This window comes from Lathamus discolor, chromosome 3 (assembly GCF_037157495.1).
Source record: "Lathamus discolor isolate bLatDis1 chromosome 3, bLatDis1.hap1, whole genome shotgun sequence".
In the NCBI taxonomy this organism is placed as follows: domain Eukaryota; kingdom Metazoa; phylum Chordata; class Aves; order Psittaciformes; family Psittacidae; genus Lathamus; species Lathamus discolor.
In genome coordinates this window covers 11,369,949-11,387,043 of record NC_088886.1, presented here as the reverse complement: position 1 = coordinate 11,387,043, position 17,095 = coordinate 11,369,949, and the positions used below count along the sequence as shown (strand labels likewise).

Genomic DNA, 17,095 nt, shown 5'->3' with positions numbered 1-17,095 from the left:
TTCTGAAAATGTACTTTTATTATGAAAAGCTATTTAAAACAAGTTTAAAATTGGAAAAAAATATGAGAGAACAGACATCAGTTCACACACGTAAGAAGTCTTTGAATAAAAGCACACACAAGATCCTAGAACCATCAGAAAAATAAATGTTCCATCATCAAGCATGTGTCAGTCTCGCAATCTCCCAACCCTGTGTTAAAATGTAAGACCAAGATCCTTACAGTACCTTCAACGCTCACCTTGAAGGACTTTATTCATGTATTTATTTGTTAATTTTACAGAGGGGATATTGACTTAGACAGCATGAATGCTCCTTTGTCTACACAGTGCAGGCTTCCTGTTTTGTGACATTCCAGTTGTGGTTTTGTATTCTAGAATAACACTATCAAAGTTCAAGCAGCCTTATTTCAGACTCCATTCAAATCATCCACAGTTGTGCAGAAAATGCAATCAGATTGTGCAAAAAGCAACTTCAAGTATGTTAATAAAATGAATCTAGAAATAAAATAACTCCAAACTCTTAGTGTTGCTCTACTAAGTGTATCCAAGCTAAATACAAACTCCTTAAGACAAAACACACTAATAGCACCACTTCAATGCTGAATGCAAATAATTCTATCACAAAACCCTCCGTTTGCTCAAGTCTGGAAGAGGAAGGATACAAGATGTAGCAAACGTGGAGGTATGTACCTTGTAGAACAGCATGTATTGCAATGCCAAGCCTCCACATGTGTCACACAGGATAAAACCACATTTAACTACACGGGGTGGAGGCAAAAGGCTTTCCCTACATTTTTATATTAAGAGCAGTCCTAAAGAGAACAACTAATCTAATGAATAGCATTTCCATTTAAAATTCAGAACTTAAAAAGGAGGTCATCACTGATACCACTGCGAAGAAAAGCCTACGCTGAAGTGGAATGACGTTGTTAGAACTGTAAGAATAACCTTCCAAAACATGAAAATCTGAGCCACTCACCATCCAAGTCAGTGAAGTGGACAGAAAGTAAATATCCAATTCATATTTTAATGCCCATCATGTCCAGCAGCAGCAAAGAGGTTCGAATGTATCGAGGTCATAAGTAGAGGTACCAAGTCTTCCTCATCTGTTATCTTCCTTTTTCCCCCCCCACATCAGAAAAGGACAACTAATGCTAACCAAGTAGCCCAACTGTTCTTATCTACAGGTAACTTCTAGCTGTCTACAGTAATCTCCTTCCAGATTGTAAAAGCAGCTAAAGATGTTAGCACCTTACAGAGTTAACAATCTGATTACTGCCCCTAACATGCTGGAATGATTTCTTCAGATTCTTACAGGGCATATTCACCACTTATTTCAGTAAGCTAAATGGAGTCAGAGTCATTTCTACTCTTAACAGGATACCTCCCGAGACAGACATCGGATAAGCCAATTTACTCTGAAGGGCAAGAGTTGTATTATTTCCTTCTGCTCAGGAAAAGCCCTCTGACCCAATTCTCCACTGTCTCTACTGATGCTCCTTTGTTAAGTTTCTGACCAACGAAACCAGAAATCTGAGGAGGCAGATTTACTCATTCCTTGCATAAGTTTTCTTTGTTGTGCTTTACAGCACAGCTACACCTCCTTCGCAGCGGCTGGTGATCATGTTGGCAATTTCAGTCCAACTGTCCATATGAGGATTATAAACTTCAACAGAGTCAGAGGTTACTGGAGCAGCGAAGTCATGACTGGGAGCTCGGCCTCCCGAGGCATAAAGAAATCCATTCACAGCCACAACACAGACACCAGCTCTTGGTATCTTCATCGATGCAACTTCAATCCACTTTTCCTAATGAGATGGTGAAATAGTCAACAAGTAGTTTTGGTGCAAGCCCCATTCTGATAAAAGTTTAAAGCTTAAAGACCGAAACATATACAAAGAACACTACACATACACTTCATAGGCTCAGGTGTGGCACGTGTACAGAATCAAGAGGATTATCAAGACTGGAATGACAGCACTTTCACAAGCAGTCCAAATCATGCTAGTTACAAAAGTCACATAGTGTCTGTATAGAATTCCTCTCCCTTTCCTCAGTCACTGCAAGATGCAGTCTGTCTCCAAAACAGAGACTAGTACACGGTTTGAGGTGGAAAATAAGGAAAACTATATTCGATTACAAAAGCAAAACAGAATGGCACACTGGATTATGTTTTGCTTTTAATAGTAGCAACTGCTCCAAAGAGCATCATAGGAAAATGAGCAATAGCAGTCAGGAACAATTTCTTATCTTATTCAAAAGTTTAAGTGTTCAAAGTGATTTTTCTAGCCATGCTGAAAACACCACTTTTGAAGTGGAAGAAAGATCCTCAACTTTTTTCACAGGGCAACTCCTCCTTTTTCAGGGACTTTCTTTTTCTCTAATCAGATCAATTATCATTCTATTGCAGAGGGGGAATCTATCCCCCATCTTAACCCTAATATGTATTTACTAAAGGACAGTGTATCCATGCATCATCAGTATTGGTTTGCTTTCAGTTTTGCAAAAGCCTGCATGCAACTTTGTAAACACACCACCAAGCTAGATAGCAACATTCTACAGACTGGTTAGGACAGACAGACCCCCTGAGGTCACTGAGGCTTGGTTTCACTCAGATTAGCAGCCAGTAGTGCAAAGGAAATCTAACTCCCAACTTTTTTTAAAGAAAGGAAATAGCCCCCCTATAGAGCATCTTACACAAAGTTGATGCAATCTACATTTGTGAAAGAAAGGGACTCTACCATACCTCTTCAAAGGAGTATTTCTCCACAGTAGTAAGTGCATCCTGAGCTTCATTCCAGCCTCCCACAGCATAGATACAATCGTTGAGAGCAGCTACACCGAGATACGCTCTTCGGGTGCCCATTGGAGCAAGCTCAGACCAACGTTTAGATATTGGGTCATAGACTTCAACAGAACGTAGCTCTACTCCTTCATTGCTGATACCACCAACAACATAGATCAAACCTGTAGAAACAGTTTCTCCTCTGTTAGGTTTCATAATACAAAGGTTGGAAAGATAGAAAATGTCTGTCACAATACAAGTTTCAGCCCAGTATTAAGATGGCTTAAGAATGCCAGATAAAAATCCTCTATTTGTCCATTAGCAACAGACATAGAACTTTCAAATGAGTACTTTGAGGCTCAAGCACTAAAAGCTCTGATGAAAGCAATAATTAATCAATTATGGCAGAGAGAATTCAGAAAGCTGCAACTGCTGACCAGGCTTGGAATAAATACTTAATAAGCGCACTTATAGATCAAGTCTTTAGACATGCCTGTCTTAAAATGATGTGTGGCAGCTCTTCAGATTGTCACAAAGAAACACAAACAAATGCAAGTATGGAAGGTAAATAAAAGCAGTATTGGGAAGGATAACCAACTGTTAAAAGACTAGCTGGGTAACCATACCAGCAGCCATATAAAAACTGTGTCCATGAGATAAAAGGCAGAAGACAGAAAGAACTTTACATACAGTCTTTCAATTCAGCAAAATTAAAAATACGGTATTAGGAGAAAAAATAAGTGAGGCACAAGCATGTGCAACTGACAGCACAGTATGAGACAAAAGTAAAAATTAAACAAAGCTTCAAAATCCAGTGCCTCTCAGAACTGTTTATGGATACAAACTTAATATTCACCTTGCATTTCACAACAGCCAAAGTAGTAACGGGGCACAGCCATGCTCCCCACCACATCCCAACTATTTTCTTCTGGATCAAATCTTTCAATTGTGTTGCCAATCTCTGCTCCAACCCAACCTCCTGCAAATAACAGCAAGCACAGGAAAGAATTTAATGACATGAAGCTGTGTGTTAGCTGCATTTTTAGACATATGGGACACTGTTCCAGAACAGAAATATGTTATAACTGAATGACAACTAATCCACAACGATTTGGTACGCTAACGCTCAAGGAAACAGCTGTTTTTCAGAACTTCAGTTTGCAAATTTGCAACACCAAGATGTAATATTTAAGATCAAACCAATTTACAAGTTCCACGAATTAACGCTTTAAAAATTAACTTCACCTAGAAAAACCCAAAAACTTACCCAAAGCATAGATAGCACCATAGCATGTGCACACTCCCAGTCCACAGCGAGGGTGGTTCATGGATGCCACAGTGGTCCACTGCTTAGTAACAGGATCATAACATTCAGTACAGTCAAAAATCATTGAGTCCTTCTCACCTGAATAACAAGACCAAGAACAGAGAAAAGGGAAATGCAACGTTTTGCACTGCAGGTATACAAGCATTCTTCAACTCCTTCCAGGACAGACAACATTTGAATACAAGATCTTTCTTTTAGCTAACCAAACAGCCAAAGTAGCAAAAGCTTTGTTTATACCCAGAACTGAATCATCACTAGGAACAGCTCTCATCAACAATTTCCCAAAACATCACTGAAAGCATCAGAGGGGCAGACAACCACAGTGCTAGACACTTTTTACTCCGTAGCACAACTCCTGGTGTTTTCAAGACCAAAGAATATGTTCCGCCATGACAAAAACAGCATACATAGGCATTCTTTAATGATGGGCTGGTAGAGCTGAGCTACTCATCACTTCCTTGAGCAAACATACATAACAAGCCTTTCCAGGTAGGCAGACAACAAGTAGTCTGTCGTGTACTACTGCCTTTTAGGCTATGGACTTCTGCTAAACTACAAGTGAGAAAAGAAATGCTGCTAGTGGTGGTACACAAAGTCCACAGAATATCCAACTATATACTATGTATCTCAACATATGTGCGCATGTCCACATGCGTACCTGTGAGTTGCTCCACCATGAGAAGAGCAGGTTAGTAAAAAACGGCCAACATAGGAGCCCAAGCAGAGCAGTGATGATAGAGAACGAAGAATCCCCAACTCAATTGTTATATCTAGAAGTTGTATTATCTACTCTTGGGTTTCTCAGAACCACTTACAAGAAGAGTTCTTTAGTATCCATGTTAGAAAGAAAGCATATTTCAGCTGTTACCTCCAATGGCATAAACCATTCCTCCCACCACAGCCACACCGAGCCCACTCCGGGCCTGGTGGAGAGACGACACTGTGGTCCAGTAGTGGCTGAATGTGTCAAATCGCTCCACACAGCTGAGGGCTCTACTGTCACTCCAGCGTCCTCCTTGCAGTCGGGTGTACCCGCCTAGAAAGTAACAGCTGAGTAAGAGCTTCCTGCTGGTTCCCATGCTCCTGTATCTAAGCCATTAGAAAAAAAAATGACAGTAACATTCATTAGTCACTTCCAGTAGGAACTGGATTTTTCCAAAGAGCATTGTTTCTCCAGCACACAAGGAAGAATGGTTGCCTGGGGAGTCACATAACTTGTGCCTGAGCCTCTGTACCTCAACACTACAAATATCATTTGTGTTCTTAGCAAAACACAGAGACCGGCATGTGCTATCTTAAACCAATGTTACTTTTCATAGGGTGAAACAAGAGCATTCCCTTCCAATACATAGCTGCAGCTTTGCTGAAAACTTGCAATTTCAATTATTCCACCACATGAACCAAAGCATCCTGGACAGAGAAAACTTCAATCTTCAGACAAACAAGGAGTGCAGCAAGTTTGTGTACACCATTCCAGCAGTGAACCACAGGCAAATCCTCTGCTGATTTGCAGCTTTCCATCCTAGGCAAATAATTTCTAAAAGACAAATCTAAGCTTTGAATGCCATGTCATACTGACAAGAAATGTGAACGCAGGACTCCTGAGTAATTCTAAGCAGAGAGCAGCTAACACGGTAACTCAGCCAGATGAAACATTTCGCTATTTTTATATCTTTTGATTAAAAATAATAAATTCCAGTATCTCCGTCAATACCGTAATACGAGATACTACTTCATCACTTGTTTAACAAGGTTCAAGCAGCCACATTCTAACCTACTGCATAAAGGTACTTCCTGGCTTTCCTCCGGGGACGACCTTTAGAAGCTTGCAGAAAACTGCTGACCTTGTTCTCTTTGGGAGATTTACAGACTTCACAATATTCTTTCAGCAGGGTTTGCAGGGCCACCCGAAGGCTGAAATCTGGAATACCTTGAGGAAATAAGAACAAAAAAAAAGGCACAGTGAAAAGTTACAGACGGTAATTTAGTTGTTGAAAAGTTATTATGTTCTCCTAAACAAGCAGGCAAATCAAGATTGCCTACTTCTATAAGACTTGTTTTTAAAGCAAGCTGTGCTTATTTGTTAAAAAATAGAACTTGTTTGCTATAGAATAAGTCTTGTCACTCATTCTACTATTAATCTATAGAAAGCCATTTAAATCCAGTAACTGAACAACACATGGTTTGCTCAGACACAATCATCTGATCTTCTTTCCTTCTTTCACTTACTTTCTATGTATTTTAATAGCCTTTGTGCTGGTAGCAGAGGGAATCGAACAGGCTCCAGTACTTCTACGACATATTTCTTTCTTTTTCCCACATCCTTCAAAATCCATTGCATTGCCGCTATGAAAACCTGGTACTCATCCTCGATGCTCAGGTCCTCACTTCGCAGGATCTTAATCAGCTGCTCTTTTGTCAGCGCCAGGAACTCCTCCCCGCTCTGCACCTCCAGGAAGTGTGCGTGGATGTAGCTCTCGGTGAACTCCATCAAGTCGTGACAGGCGACCTGCTCGGAGAACTGGAAGAAGCCGATGCAGTTCAGCGGGTCGATCTGCCCCTTCAGGAACTCGCAGCAGAGCTCCACCACCTCGGTGAGCTGCAGCATGTCAGCAGCGACGATCAGCTCCTGAACGTTGTGCTCCCCGATGTTCACCACCCCTGCGGGCACACACATGACAGCGGGGCTGTGTCCGCCAGGCAGCCTGCACCCAGGCCCTGCCATCGGACAAATGGCCACGGCGGGTGCCCAGGCTGGCTGTCGGGCAACCATCATCCTGCCCGGCCGTCGGGGAAAAGATCCCCGCCGCCCCCATCAACCGTTACCTGTGTAGATGAAGTCAAGGAGCGTGTGGAAGGTGTCCGCCTCGATCCCCGCGATCCGCACCACATCCCGGCCGGACTCCTTCATGCCACCCGCGAAGAGCGCCGCGAAGTAGGGGCTGCTGGCCGCCAGCACCAGGCGGTGCACGGCGAACGCCTCCGGGCCCACCTCGAGCCGCACGTCGCAGAAGCTCTGTCCGGCCCGCAGCCGGTTGATCTGGGCCAGGAGGAGGCGGGCGTGCCGATCGGAGACGGCGCTTACGGAACTCCCACCGCCCTTCCCCACCGCAGCGCCCGCCATCACGGCCCCTGAGGTGCCGGGAGCCCCCTCCCCTACCGAGGGGCGGCTCTGGCGCATGCGTACTGCCGCCCTCGCAGCCCGGCTCAGCCGGCCCGCAGCGCATGCGCTGAGGGGGGAGGCCGGCGGTGCCGGGAGTGGGGTTCGCTTCGTTGAGGTGGGGGTGTTTCGTAATGGCGGGCTTCGCAAGAGAGCCTCTGCTGAGGTGTTCTGTGTGTTGAGTACCTTTCTCGGTCAGCGGGTGTTGGAAGCAGACCTGCCCTAGTGGTGGTAGGTCTGTCTGAGCCTTTATCTACATGCTTGGCTCTGTGGAGCCTGTTCGCACCTCCGCAGGCACCTCTGGCCACCACACCATGGGCGTGCTGCCTGCTCTGTGAGGAGCTTGCTTGTCTGTGGTTGAAGCTGGTCCCCTGAGAGCTTTGGTCACTGTGGCTGGTGCTGAGGTAGCTGGTGAATGAGCTGTCACACAGTCTGCCCCTCCATCACATTCCCCTCAGGTATGCTTTGTGAACTGGCTTCCCAGCCACCTTAACCTGTGCTTGGGAGAGAGAAACATGGCAGTGTTGGGGAGAAACCACAGCTGCCGTCTGCCTGGGGGAACCCCAGAGACAGGAGACACTGCCTGTGTTAGCTCAGGCCTGTGGCCTTGGAGCCAGAGCTGACTGGAGGCTGAGCCAGCCCACATCCCTCCTTCCTTTAGCACCATGCCATGTTTGGGCCTTCCTTGTCATTCCAGCACGAATGTTTCATTCATCACAGTGTCCTGTAGCACTACCATATGGCCCCTGGGGTCAGCACTGATCCTGAGGCAGAGCATGCTTCCGTCTCGGTCTGTGTGATTCATAGAGTCACGGCATGCCTCAGCACTGAGTGAGGGAAGAGCATCACATACCGAGTTACATGCACACGGCCACTGGGTCTGGCAGATCTGGCACTGATTCTGAGAGAAAAGCATCCCTCCTGGGTTTTCCACAACATGACATGCAGCCAAAGCAAAAAGCGACCAGAGAGCCCCTTGGAACACTTCCATATCTATTTACTGTGAGACTGGGAAAGAAGAACATGTCTGCTTACAGTTACAATGGTCACGACCCCTCAGGCTTTTCTCATGATTCTGTTTCATTGTAATAACTTTTAAACGTGCTTCTGGAAGGAATCTGAATTATGGTACCCTCTGGGGACTGGTGGTTTCTCCATTCATCAGCATTACATTCTTGACAATAGACTGGTAACATTACCGCTCGAGCTGGTCTTAAAAAAATGCCCACAGACAATAGTGACCTAGATAGAAAATAAGGTTTCTGCAAGCATGCACAGTTGGATGCATGCTGATATAACTCAGTCTAAATTTTAAGCTAGGCTAATAAACGCTTTAGGATTTTCCTTTAGTTGATGAATTAGTAAAGAACCCAGACCCCTCTCATGCTGACATTTTATTCATTGGAAGTGGCCTGTGAGTAAAGGGCTTAGAATTCTCCTAAATGCCAGTGGCTCAGTGGCTGGCTGATGTCAGCTGTTAGACACTTGGCCTGGATCAGGATTTCACACCGTAGAGCCAAATTTACTGACACAAAATAGCGTTGCTGAGACTGCTAATTTTGCCCTGCAGGCCTGTCCTATCCTGTATTAATGTGGTTGAACGGCTCTGCCTCCAGAAGAGGGCACTGCTTCAGCGTGTTTCTTCCGTAACCGTACAGAAGCAGTACAAAATGGAGCTAATGGTCTCATGTACTATTGTGCATTTCCCAAACGAGCTGTAGATTTTCAAGAATAAGCCTAACAGTAGCTTTGACAGTGATAAATTGCACTGTGTAATGAGGAGCTTTCTGATTAACTAACACCAACTACAGTGAAGGAATCAAAAATGTCTTCAATTTGAAGTTAATAGGCTCCTAACATATTTGCCAATAAGCCAGCTGAATGCTGGCTGACATATAGGACAGGTAACAAAATACAAGTGATTTAGGCTTTATCTTGAAAAACCCCTGTGCTATGCCAGAGCGCCATGGACCATTGCAGTCCTCCCTGTGTTATCCCAATGAGGCCCATGCTGCTCAGATTTCCCTGGCTGAAGGCTTCTCAGCAAAAACTTTCCAGATGCCTGGAAGTTGTTCTGCGGAGCTAAGATGTCTGTGCTTCCCCTCGCAAATCCTGCAGATGGTGCTGTTACCACAGGATGGTATTCTGAGCATGCAACAAAAACGGGTGGTTAAAACGTGTTTCATGTGTGGTTCTCCTCTGTCACGGGAAGATCTTTGTTAGACCTAAAGTTTTGTTGGTTTGGGGCTTTTTCCCCCCACTACCTTTTTTTTTTTTTTTTTTCCCTGAACTCCATAAAGATAGAGGGCTTTTAGTCTTAAAAACACCCAAAAGAAAAATAACTTATTTAAAAGTGCAGTTGTGCCTCTAGTCATGAGCCTCTCCATTATACCTATAGCTTTAGGGATCATTCTGACTTACTAGTCAAGCAGTATCCATACCATACTTGGCTTGTCTCCTGGCTACTTCTCTGTTGCAGAGGAGCCATGAAACTCAGGCCTTGACTATTTGTACGACAAACCCTGTGGGATGTTTTGTGATAGGGAGCCACTTTCCATGAAAGTCAACCAGAATGTGCCAGGTCAAATTCCTCCACCAGTTTCAATGGGTATGAAATCTTCACTTCCCGTTCCAAACAGCTGTGTATCTCTGCACTTTGTCCTCTCTGCTAAGGCATCGGCTAGATAAAATCTTTCAATGGTACTGTCAGTTAATTAGAACACTCAGTTGCTGTTTTAATTACTAATTACCCATTGTAGTTACTACTTACAGCTTAATGCACTTGACCTGTCTGAAGAGAGGTGTCAGACAACCTCACCAAAATGGAAAGGAGCTTACTTTGTGTTTTGGTGTGCAGGTCACAAAACCTTCCTAGGATACAACCATTTTTGCTCTATTGCCCTAAGTTTCATAAGGACTTGAATTCAAACTTCTCCCAGGGAAGCTAAAATTGCAGAAGTATAGAGCCACTAAGAGTCTGTGGGGGCTAGAAATATCTGTAGTGCACTCAACTACATCTCTTAAGCTTCCAAGACACCGTCTCTCTGTTAAAGCTGATGTTAGCCTAAGTGTCCCAGTTACCCCAGATGCCACTGCGTGCCCAAGGCAATGATGCAGATCAGCAGTCTCTGTTGATGCACAGTTTAGTGGAGTGGTGTTACTTGCTGCATGATGAATCTGCAGCCCTAGTAGGGGTAGGGTGAGAGAGGATCCCGCAGTTCACACTCAGGAAACATGGAGAAGAGGCTCCCTGGGCACTTTCGAGACAATGGTGGTTAACCCGTTATCTCCCCAGTGGGATTGGTTATCATGTTGTCTACTCAGTCAAAACCCATTAGAGGGTTTTAGTGTCAGGCACTAGATTCTAATTAGATACCTGCATAAATCTGTTGTCAGTTTCTGTTTTTATGTGACATATAAGCTTCGATGGATGAAGAAACCTCCCTTTGATGTCAGAATATTTCCCATTATAATGGGTAAAGGCTTCACAGGGACATAACACATTTTCCAGACTTAAGTCAGGCAGGAGAACATCTCTTGACAGGTTTGGGCCAGCCCCAAGAGCTGTTACCTTCATTCTTGTAGGGGTTAATGAATCCTGACGATTATATGTGTGTGTGTATAAGGTAGAGGTTTGAACTGGAATTTACCCAAAAGCAGAGAGCAAGAGGCGTCCTCAAAGTCAGTATTTCTGCATAGGCAGCCCCAGAATATACAGCTTGTGTGAAAACTTTTACATTTTCACACTACCAGCAAGGTGGTGATGGCTCTGTCTATTACTCGGCTGAACTGTTAATGTCTGGGGAGAGTGTAAAGCTCACTGAAGTGCCATGCTGAATGATTCTCCTCATCTTTAGAAGCGTTTGTGAACTTTTGATATTTGTAATTATTTTTATTACTTTTTAATATGGTTTCAGGTAAATATGATATTAAAGTAAATGCCTGATACCAGATTTGTCAGTCCAGGCAGGTTTAACATTCTCGAATTGAGTATTGAGAAACTCCTGAGTATCCACCTCGCACCAAAGGTACTGAGAAGCTATGCTAGAGTCCAGCTGACTGCAGTGATGCCCTCCAGTGACCAGCCATATCCCTGGAAGCCGTTTGGCAGGCAGCAGAAGTGGGGAGCATGTCTGAGCTACAAGAGCCTCCAGAGGGAATGTAACATTCCCAATGAGTAATGCACACATAGTGGTTTGTGATTTCAGGAGCACTAGCAGTATTTCACTGCTGTGTGCTCCAGGCTTCACCTTCACAGTGGTGTTGGGTAGGAAGGTGACTGGTCTATGATAAAAAGTAATTAAAAAGAAAAGAAAGCCCATTTTCCAGTCTTAAAGAATGCCCCAGCAATGAAATGAGTGTGTCATCTGACCTGCCTGTGTGGAGAAGGTACACTTACCTAGCAGGAAGTTTGGAGGAATTCTAGTGACACTGGAAATGTTGTGCAACATGCATGGCTACAGTTCCCCACCAGTTAGAAGATTCTTGTGTTGAAGCCATAGATCTGGAGCAATTCCAGGCAATTTGATTTAAAGTAAACATCCTGGATGCAGTGTGTCAGATACTAGCATGATATTGTTTCAGTCTTTCTCATTTCTCCTGTGGGAATAATCATTCCATGGAGAAGGAAAGTGATCTAATGAGAGAATTAACTCAAGAGCTTGAACACTGAATTAATCACAGCTGTCTGAGAGGGGAACCAAGGCAAACTCCACAGAGAGCTCACTGCATTTCCAAGGAAGGAGGCTAAAAGAATACTAAGGCTCGGATAGCACTTGGTGATCAAAACAGACACAGGAGAGATATGCTTTTAGTAGCTAAAGAGACTCAAAACTGTGAGCAGTGAGAGTTTCCGCTCTCATTTCTCTCAGGAGTTAAAACTCTGCTATGGGATCCCTGCAACTTTTTCTTGCAGAGGTTTAAAGCTGCCAGATTATTGGGGTCTGATCCTAACTGTGTCCCACACTTCTCTGAAGTAGATGACTGATTTGAAAGCTTGGCTCTTTTTTTTCACACGTAGAATTGTCCTGCAGCTTCGTGCTGAATGAGACCTGTTTGCTAAAGCGATTTTATCAAAGGTGCTGGTCTGATTTTTGCGAAAAGGAAAAATGAGTTGTGCTTGAGAATTATCAGTCTTCAGGCACGTGGGACTTTAGTCTTGCTATTTGTAAAGCTTGGCAGTGTTTCAAATTGTAATCCAAATCCTAATGCTTTTTGGACTCTTAACTGTTCTTGTCTAAAAGGGAACACAATTATTTAGACAAGTGGAGTTAAGAGCAAACACACAAGAGCCACATGAGATGTCTACAGCATGTGGCTTTTTTTTTTTTTTTCCAATGACTTCAAGTTATTAAAACCTTTTGAACAGGAAAAAGGAAGGAAAATAACCAGAAAATGTGCATAAATCCAGCTAATTCTATTCTCTTTATTTTACATAGTCATCAGATTTATATATCAGAAGCATGTTTGCTCTCCTAGAATATATTACACTTGTGTTGACAGAGCTTGTGAGTTGATTTCATTGAGAAGATGGATAAAGTTAAACTCTGCCTGATACCCACCACATTCCACAGCCTGTGTGTGCAGTGGGGTCATTCCAGAAGCAGCACCTCAGTGGAATGTGAGATACATACGTCACAAACTCTGAGTAACTGTTAGCAGGATGTCTGTAGGTCTTACATCTGCTTGCTTTGTGAGTCAGGAATTCCAGGGCTCCGCATATACGGAAGACTTAAAAGAGTAAAACTTCCTCAGTATGACATTTCAACTGTAAATTGCATAGATTTCTACCATGTGTCCCAGCTCCTTGGCTGCTCTGCTGTTCCCTTGTCATGTATTTCCCATGTCTTGTATTTCCCTGGATGACTTTTTTCCTTGATTAACCTTTCCTCAGTCCCAGCATTGTTCATTTCCGTTTTCAGAATTTTACCTTTGGAGGCCTTGACTAGCTCTCTGGTCAGAGATTGTTTTTATTTTCATCTTGTCTTTCAAAGTGCTTGCGAAATCTCTACTTCATCATCTGAGTAAGCAGAAGTATTGACTAAAATCAGAACAGACCCTCTGCGATTCCTAAGAGAAGATCTGTCTGAGTTTAATGACAACATACTCACAGTAATACTTTAATGTATTTTTTTAACCAGTTGTGCACCTGTGTTATGGTGATTTCATTTGCACTTTGGTTTTCTCAGTTTGCTTATCAGACTGTTAGATCAAATGTTACCAAAATCCTTATAAGGCCACATCTCATCTACAGCTTTCCTTTTTTTCTGGTGGCTGCTTGTTTCTCAGCAAGAGAAATCAGCCTGTTTTGACATTATTTGCTTTAAATAATCTAACAATTATTATTTTTAGAATCATAGAATTGTAGAACAGTTAGGGTTGGAAAGGACCATAAAGATCATCCAGTTCCAACCCCCCTGCCATGGGCAGGGACACCTCACACTAAACCATGTCACCCAAGGCTCTGTCCAACCTGGCCTTGAACACTGCCAGGGATGGAGCACTCACAACTTCCACAGCCAACCCATTCCAGTGCCTCACCACCCTCACAGTAAAGAACTTCTTCCTTATATCCAATCTAAACTCCCCCTTGTTTAAGTTTTAGCCCGTTACCCCTTGTCCCGTCACTACAGTCCCTAATGAAGAGTCCCTCCCCAGCATTCTTACAGTCCCCCTTCAGGTACTGGAAGGCTGCTATGAGGTCCCCACGCAGCCTTCTCTTCTCCAGGCTGAACAGCCCCAACTTCCTCAGCCTGTCTTCATACGGGAGGTGCTTCAGTCCCCTGATCATCCTCGTGGCCCTTCTCTGGACTTGTTCCAACAGCTCCATGTCCTTTTTATGTTGAGGACACCAGAACTGTACACAATGCTCCAGGTGAGGTCTCACGAGAGAATTTGAGAATTTTGTTATCTCTCAAGGCACATAAAAGTGCATTGTTTAATAACTTGTTCTATTTTTTGGATGCTCAGGTTTTTGCAGTATTTTATTTCATAAAATACTGGAGTGTGTCCAGAGAAGGGCAGTGAAGCTGGTGAAGGGCCTGGAGCACAAGTGTGATGAGGAATGGCTGAGGGAACTGGGGTTGTTCAGCCTGGAGAAAAGGAAGCTCAGGGTAGACCTTATCTCCTCTCTACAACTACCTGAAAGGAGGTTGTAGTGAAGTGGGGGTCAGTCTCCCAAGGAACAAGCAACCAGACAAGAGGAAACAGCCTCAAGCTGCACCAGGGGAGGTTTAGACTGGATATTGGGAAAAACTTTTTCACCAAAAGGGTTGCTGAGCACTGGAAGAGGCTGCCCAGGGAAGTGGTTGAGTCACTGTCCCTTGAGGTATTTAAAAGATGTGTAGCTGTGACACTTAGGGACATGTTTAGTGGTGGACTTGGCAGTGCGAGGTTAATGGTTGCACCCCGTGATCCTAAGGGTCTTTTCCAACCTAAACAATTTGGTGATTCTATGATTTCTGCATAACTTTTGTATAAGGATCACCTTACAAAGCGTAACTCCATCTGCAGTGTGAAATAAGGCTCTGAAACAGGACTTGTCTGTGCTAGCCCTAGTTCTGTAATACTTGCAATGATCAGATAAGTCTCTTACTGACTCTCTCCCACTGACTCAGTTTGCTTCTCACTACCTATTTTCTTCTCAGGTATATTTTGAAGATTAATGAATATTTATAAAATGTTCTGAGTGAAACCTACACATGAAAAATGCAACAGAAGTTGAAAATGCCATAATTACTGATGCTTATTATTTTTTAAAAAAGGAAGCTATGTTGCAATCAATATCCACGGAGAATTATGAGCTATAAAAATAAGCTGAGGACTAAAGATTCTCCAGGAAATTGTGGCTGGAACAGCTAAACTGAAGGTGAAAATCACTGAGTAACCTGATGAAGAAAGCCTTGCAATGGCACAAGATGCAGTGGGCAAGTTTTGTTAATAATGCTTAGTATTGAAATATGCAGAGAGAAGCATTTGTATTACAGAAGGATGATGAAATCCTTTCCAGCCTGCAAGTAATTAAAGATGAGGTTCATCATCATAAGTAACATTAATAATTTTAAAGCAGCAGGCTCAGATAACCGATACTAGAGAGCTCTGACAGAACGAACAGAACAGAGACCTCATCTGTAATAACTTGTGGCATTTCAGTGACATTTCAGAAGTCTCATAGTACTGTGCCAATGTTTAAGGAAAGCAAATTAAATAAACAGAGCAAGCAGGATGACCCAGCAGTTGAGTTATGGTTAACGTGACACCAGTCCCAAGCAGCACAGTCCAAAAGCTGATAGTCAGCCAGGTCATAAATGAGTCAATAACTAGTGATAATTTTTATTTTTATCAACATTGCCTTGTTGATAAATCCATTTTAATTTATTGATAAAGGTTGCAAGTCTGTTTCCTACAGATTAGTGCAGGAACATATTTCACAACATATTTCACAAAGCATTTGATGTACCATTGTGACATTTTGATAAAGATCTTAGTTGAGTCTGGTGTCACTAAACACAGAGACATTTCAGTTGTCTGGGCCAGCATGGGTCCAGAAGCAGGAGGTGTGCTTTTGAGCTGTGATGCACAGCAGGCATCTCCCAAATCAGGTTAGCATCAGCTGAAGATGACTGCAACCATCAGCAACGTGGAGCTGTCTTTTCCCTGACTCACCTTCATAATGATTTTTAGTGTTATTTTTCATTTTGCTTTATCTGAGCTATCCCAGCCTTTCTGTAAGAGTAAAACCACCACTGACAGCATTTCTGAGTAACACAGAGATTGTCTAAAATGTAAGTTACTGTGAGTATAAAGCAGATACACACAGTGGGTTAGGAAGGTTGGCATAGTCACACAAAGGATTTGTAATACAACCAAGCTCAAAGCAATAAGCCTGAGAGCTGAGATCACAGTTCACACCCCTGGGACCAGGGAGCTGTATAGTGGAAAAGAGTAATGCCAAGAAAAAATGAGGAATCATAGCACATGGACACTGGAGTCATGCAGAGAATCAGAATGATGCTGCAGAAGTGTGTAGAGAGGCAGGAACATGGTCCTCTGTCTGTAGGTCACCCTTAACACTGCCTTGGAATATGGCTTTGATTGGTACAATTTAGGGAAGATATTAGTAACTGGAGAAGCTACAGAGGAGAACCATAAGTATCATTTAAGGAGAGAGGGAATGTCTTATGACATATATAAGTTAAATAGAGCTGAGATAGAGCTAATTGCTAAGAAGTGGTTTGATGCAGTGTATATGAGCAGAAAATCAATGCTGGCTACTGAAGAACTCTTTAACGCGACAGACTTTAGCAAAACACACTGGCTGAAAGATAAATTAGGGATAATGTTTAACATTGAGGAAACAAATTGGACAATTCTCTGTTATTTTGAATTTTAAATCAAGACTGAAAGTCTTTCTGGGTGATAACTTCTATTTAAATAAAACATATCTGGATCAATAAAAGAGTGACCAGGAGGTCGGGACAATTTCCATATTAGGGACAACGGAGCATTTCTTGACTTTTTGGCTCAGAAAAGAGATCAACTAGATGAAATGTGGTAGCTCTGCAAAAGCACTGGGGTCACAAAAGAGTCAGATGGTTTGAGTTGGGTACATCATGATTCAGTGCGAAAGTTATGAATAGGAGCCAAATGGTGTTGGTCCCTTAGCTGCTGTAAGATCCAGTGCTGTTCAAGAACATGCAGTAACCAGCCTCATGGGTCATCCTGAAACTAAGCATGGAAGAACTGTTTGTTAAGAGTGGTTTCAAGACTAATGTAGCCAGAGCAAAGAGGATAAAGTGGAATGTGAAGAAAAAGAGCAGAAACA

The 17,095-nt window shown here is 43.1% G+C and overlaps 1 protein-coding gene across 1 annotated transcript; it reads right to left on the bottom strand.

Moving 5' to 3' along the window:
• On the bottom strand, nucleotides 1-7,279 carry IPP (intracisternal A particle-promoted polypeptide). Its single transcript, XM_065673461.1, has 8 exons — nucleotides 6,939-7,279; nucleotides 6,342-6,773; nucleotides 5,887-6,042; nucleotides 4,981-5,148; nucleotides 4,053-4,190; nucleotides 3,642-3,764; nucleotides 2,747-2,967; nucleotides 1-1,808 (listed from the first exon to the last, which is right to left on the bottom strand). The coding sequence occupies exons 1-8, from the start codon at nucleotides 7,234-7,236 to the stop codon at nucleotides 1,584-1,586; spliced, it is 1,761 nt and encodes a 586-aa protein (XP_065529533.1). The 5' UTR covers nucleotides 7,237-7,279; the 3' UTR covers nucleotides 1-1,583.
• Between the last annotated feature and the right edge of the window lie 9,816 nt (nucleotides 7,280-17,095).